The sequence below is a fragment of the Lycium barbarum genome, chromosome 1, assembly GCF_019175385.1.
Source record: "Lycium barbarum isolate Lr01 chromosome 1, ASM1917538v2, whole genome shotgun sequence".
Classification (NCBI taxonomy): domain Eukaryota; kingdom Viridiplantae; phylum Streptophyta; class Magnoliopsida; order Solanales; family Solanaceae; genus Lycium; species Lycium barbarum.
In genome coordinates this window covers 124,564,744-124,569,727 of record NC_083337.1, presented here as the reverse complement: position 1 = coordinate 124,569,727, position 4,984 = coordinate 124,564,744, and the positions used below count along the sequence as shown (strand labels likewise).

The 4,984-nt window shown below is 30.9% G+C and overlaps 1 protein-coding gene across 1 annotated transcript; it reads left to right on the top strand.

Moving 5' to 3' along the window:
- The first annotated feature begins 315 nt into the window (after positions 1-315).
- On the top strand, positions 316-3,290 carry LOC132637346 (non-symbiotic hemoglobin 2). The gene is made up of 4 exons (XM_060354452.1): positions 316-523; positions 833-947; positions 2,426-2,542; positions 3,002-3,290. The coding sequence occupies exons 1-4, from the start codon at positions 429-431 to the stop codon at positions 3,143-3,145; spliced, it is 471 nt and encodes a 156-aa protein (XP_060210435.1). The 5' UTR covers positions 316-428; the 3' UTR covers positions 3,146-3,290.
- Positions 3,291-4,984: the final 1,694 nt, after the last annotated feature.

Here is a 4,984-nt window from a genome sequence, read left to right as displayed (position 1 = left end):
TTAAACTCTGTGTGAATGTGTCGCTATTAGAGAATAATGCACTCATAGATAGTTGAAAAGTCCTTAAACAATTCTGAAGAGCCAAGAGCAAATAATATAATATGAATCTCAAATCCCACCTCCAAAAATTTCAATTAGGGATTTAATTAATTAATATTAATTAATTATAGTCATATTTATCTTTGTTGGACAAATGTTCAATGTATCAGATCTTATGAGCAAAGGTGTGACGTAGTGGTTCTCATTTTTCTTAATTGTTTGTACTTTTATTTTCCTTTTCTAACTAAATGAATGGTCATTTTCCTCCTTATAACTCGTCAAAAAGGCTTAAACAGTCCCACGAGTATAAATATGTAAAGGATACAACATAATTGAGCAGAATATAAATAAGTGAGACGGATTGAAATCGGGTTAGACAAGAGAAGGAGATGGGGTTCACTGATAAACAAGAAGCTTTGGTGAAGGATTCATGGGAAGCCATGAAGCAAAACATTCCTCAACTCAGTCTTCGTTTCTTCTCATTGTGAGTATCCACACACATACAAATGTTCTTTGCTTACGATTTTATAACATGATAAAAAGCAGTGACGAATTCAAAATTTAGAGTCAGTAGATCCTGCTTATTTCATATGTATGTCATTTTTTTTTACAAACTTGACGTGGACATATGTATGTCAATTTTTTTACAAACTTGACTTGGTAAATTTTGTAGAACATACTGCATCTACTCTAGATCCGCCACTAATCATGTGTAAATAAAAGTGTGGTGTGTACATCTTTTTTCATTTCTTTTTCCTATTTGGGGTTAAAATATGATGGTATATATTGACAGGATACTGGAAATAGCACCAGCAGCAAAGAACATGTTTTCATTCTTGAAGGACTCAGACGAAATTCCTCAGAACAATCCTAAGCTTAAAGCTCATGCTGTTAAGGTTTTCAAGATGGTTAGTAATACTTATATTTCCATTCTTTAATGGAGTAACTTTTTTTCCCCCATTTTATCCTGCTTGGGAAAGGATTTATCCGTCATTTTTGTGGATTTATTCTTGGTAGAAATTTCTCTATTGGTTCAAGAAATTTGGGCATATTCAATACTGTTACTCACCACTCTCCATACCTCATATTTCCCAACTACTAACGATAAGGTCCGTGAAATGCACATGCTCTCTACTTGTCTTGTTATACGCATCAGCTTGGACTGATTTTAACTTTTCGTCCCACTACTATTTGTTTTTTCTTTATTTGGAGTTTTCTTTAAAAGTTTATTTATTATTCTTCATTTTATATGATGCTCTTTACTTTAGAATCAGATTATTCTATATTTGAAATTTTCAATCTTAGACATCTCAATTTGTTCTTAATGGTATGCTCTTAGGGCTCGTTTGGTTGGAAACAACTTATTCCGGGATAACTAATTCCGGGATAAGTTATCCCGGGATTAGTTATTCCACCCTCAAGGTGGGATAAAAAAACACTCTAATCCCGGGATAACTAATCCCGGGATTAGTTATCCCGAGTTTTTTTTTCCAACCAATCGTTGGATAAGGCGGTACTAATTTTTATCTCAGGACTATTTTTCTCTGTCCATCATACCAAACGAGCCCCTAGGGGTGGTCTGGTTCAAAAACAAATTACGCTGGGATAAGTTATGCTGGGATTAATTACGCTGGGATAAGTTATGCTGAGATTAGTTATTCTTGAGTTATTTTTTATTGATTGTTTGGTATGTTGGACTAAAAGTATTATACATTGGATAATTTCTAAAAAAAAAAAAGGTTTCTTCCTTATCCCGGTTTAACTTATCCTAGGATAACTTATTCCACCCTATGGCAGGTATAAGTTATCCCAGCACTATTTTTACTCATGGGATAACTTATCCCATGATTACTAACCAAACAAGGGATAAGGAATTGCAAAATTCCCAGGACTATTTATGTTTACTCTTCGTACTAAACGACCCCTTTGTCTTAATTTATGTGATATTTTTCGCTTCCCGAGATTCAAACTGTATGAACTTTGACTAATATTTTAAGATGTATTTTTTCACCAAATTGATATGAGAAAAATTGTAACTTAGAGTACTTTTCATGTAGTTTTCAAATATATATATATGTTAATTTTACAAATTGAGTTAATCTAATTCAATTTAGCTTTAAAGTTTAGTCAAATTAACCTTCAAAAAGCGAAAAATATCATATAACTTGGGATGGAGGGAGTAATACTTTGTTGTGCGCTAAAAGTCAATTTTTTTTTATTTTTCTTTTGTGTAATTCATGTTAAATTTATCAAACATTACCACAAAAATGAAAACGAATATGATGTACTATACCAATTTAAACTTGGAAACTCAAAATATTTACCAATATTTGGAGTAAAAAGAGTACTAAAACAAATGTGGTTGAATATATATTGTGGTGGGCAGACATGTGAATCGGCGGTTCAGCTTCGGGAGAAGGGGGAAGTGGTGGTTGGTGATACCACTCTCAATTACTTGGGATCCATCCATGTCCAGAAAGGAGTTATTGACCCCCACTTTGAGGTAATTTTGTATTTCACTAGATCAGTTTACAACCAAAAAAAAAAAAAAAAAAGGAGAAGAAGAGAGTGTTTAACTTATATATACTCTCTCCTCCGTTCAATTTTATTTGTCTACTATACTAAAAATAAATTTGCACTTTTATTGGTCTATTTTAGCATATCAAGAGAAAAAAAATTTCTTGTTTTATCTTTAGCATTAATTACTCATTTTTAAGTTCATTAAAACTATACACCAATTAATATAAGTAATATGGTAGAATTTATACCTCATTCATTAATTCTTAAGAGCTAAGGGGCATAAAAATCAAAAGTGAACAAGTAAACATGGACGGAGGGAATATGAATATGTATATTGATAGTGTAAAAAATACATTATAAGGTCATCTAAAAGTTAAAGTTAATTATAGATAATAGTCAGTCGGAGATTACAAACTTAAAAAAAGTATTTATATGATTGTAGGTAGTAAAAGAAGCATTGTTAAGAACAGTGGAAGAAGCAATGGGAGAGAAATGGAGTGAAGAAATGAAAGAAGCATGGGCTGAAGCCTATGACCAATTGGCTGCTGCCATTAAAGCTGAGATGCACGCTGAGGCTGCTGCCTAGTCCTACCTATCATGTGCTCTTTTTATTTATTTATTTATTTATTTATATATAATATGTTTGTGGGGGTGCCTATGCCTAGCTAGCCACTCTTCTTTATTTTCAGTTCCCCACATATGAATGAAAGAATGGGTGTGATTGATACAAATGGAAACACCATAATTTTTTTTAATGAAATTATCTTTCTGTATTAAAGATATCATTTAGAAAATAAAAATATATTTTTAAATAAAATGGACATACAGTTCAACATGATATCAAAAAACAGAAGTCAAACATTAAAGTTTTACCGTTACTCATTATAAAATTTACATGTAAGGTATAATTTTAAAAATAAAAGTGTAGTTTCTCTAAAAGCTTAAAACTTTTAAATGATATCACTATACATAGCGACGCTGTGTTGTTACCTTAAATTGTAGAAACCATTTCTCCAATAAGAATAGGGAAAAGGGTTTTTCCGTCACTTATTAGCCAGAGTTATTTCTTTCGAAATATCTCAAACTCAGATGTATCAATTTTTGATACTCAAAAATGTCATCAAAACACTGTATATGGCCCATTTTCCTCTACCTTCAATGCTTTTCTTTTTCAAGACTTTGTGTGCTTATCAATAACCAAATTTTTGCAAGTCAAACGTTAGATGATTTTCCATATGTAAAATGTTGTTTACATCTGTCCTATACATCAAATGCACTCGAAGAGGAAAATAAAATGTCATACGCTAGGAAAGAGATAATGATGTTGAGCCAAAACGTTTCAATGCCACCCACTAAGCCTGTTAACCGGTTCACCCGGTTGGCTAACCGACCGGTAATCTATACCTGTGACCGGTTCCGGTTAGCGGGTTCGTTTGCTCTAACCGGATCGGAACCGGTAGGCTTTGTAAAAACCGATAGCCGGTTAGCCTAAAAACGTATTTTTTTTAAATTTTTTTGCTTAATTATGTATTTTACACATAAATTATGCTATGTTATGTTACTATATATATATATATATACACACACACACACTTAAGTTATGTTTGTATATTTATATATGTTATGTTTGTATTTTTTTTTTTTTTTTTGTGTGTGTGTGTGTATGTTTAAGTTATATGTATTACTTAAGTTTATATATTTACTAACAAGTAACAAGAGTATTATAAAATTCATCATTATTTTTTTTCTAAATATATAACTTTCTATTTTATAACTTAAGTATATGTATATTATAAGTATGTTCTAAGTATATTGTAGGTATATATATGTTTAAGTTATAAGTATTACTTAAATTTTATATTTACTAATAACTCATGAGTATTATAAAATTCAAGATTGTATATTTATAAATATATATAGTTATAACTTTCTATTTTTTTAATTTAAGTAAATGTATATTATAAGTATATTGTAGGTATTTTCTTAACTTAATATAAGTAAGAATATGAACACAAGTAAATAGAAGAAAGCTCAATGAGTCATAATTTTTATTCATTAATGGATAACATTTATTTGCAAGTTATAATTTTTTTTAACTTGCAAATAATACATGAGTTGTACAAGAATAAAATTACATTGTAAGCATCATTTCTCTAAGTTCTTCTATATTATCTTCTTCCATTGGGATATCTTCCATGTCGTCAATTTGGTCCCCTTCACTTACTATTAAAAACTCAATCTCTTCCTCTTTGCCTTGCCTCACCTCTAGCCTTTGGTTGCGCCGCTCTGATCGAATCCAATAGCGAATACAAACTAGTACTTGCAAGCTAAATCCAAACAAGGATTATCTATGATCTCCAATTTGTTGTTTTCCTTGGCTAAATGCACTTTCCGAGGCCACGGTTGATATTTGAATATTAAGTAT

Coding starts and splice junctions, on each gene's coding strand:
- LOC132637346 (XM_060354452.1), top strand. CDS start 429: ATGGGGTTCACTGATAAACAAGAAGCTTTGGTGAAGGATTCATGGGAA. Junction 948..2,425: donor CTGTTAAGGTTTTCAAGATG/GTTAGTAATACT, acceptor TGTGGTGGGCAG/ACATGTGAATCGGCGGTTCA. Junction 2,543..3,001: donor TTATTGACCCCCACTTTGAG/GTAATTTTGTAT, acceptor ATATGATTGTAG/GTAGTAAAAGAAGCATTGTT.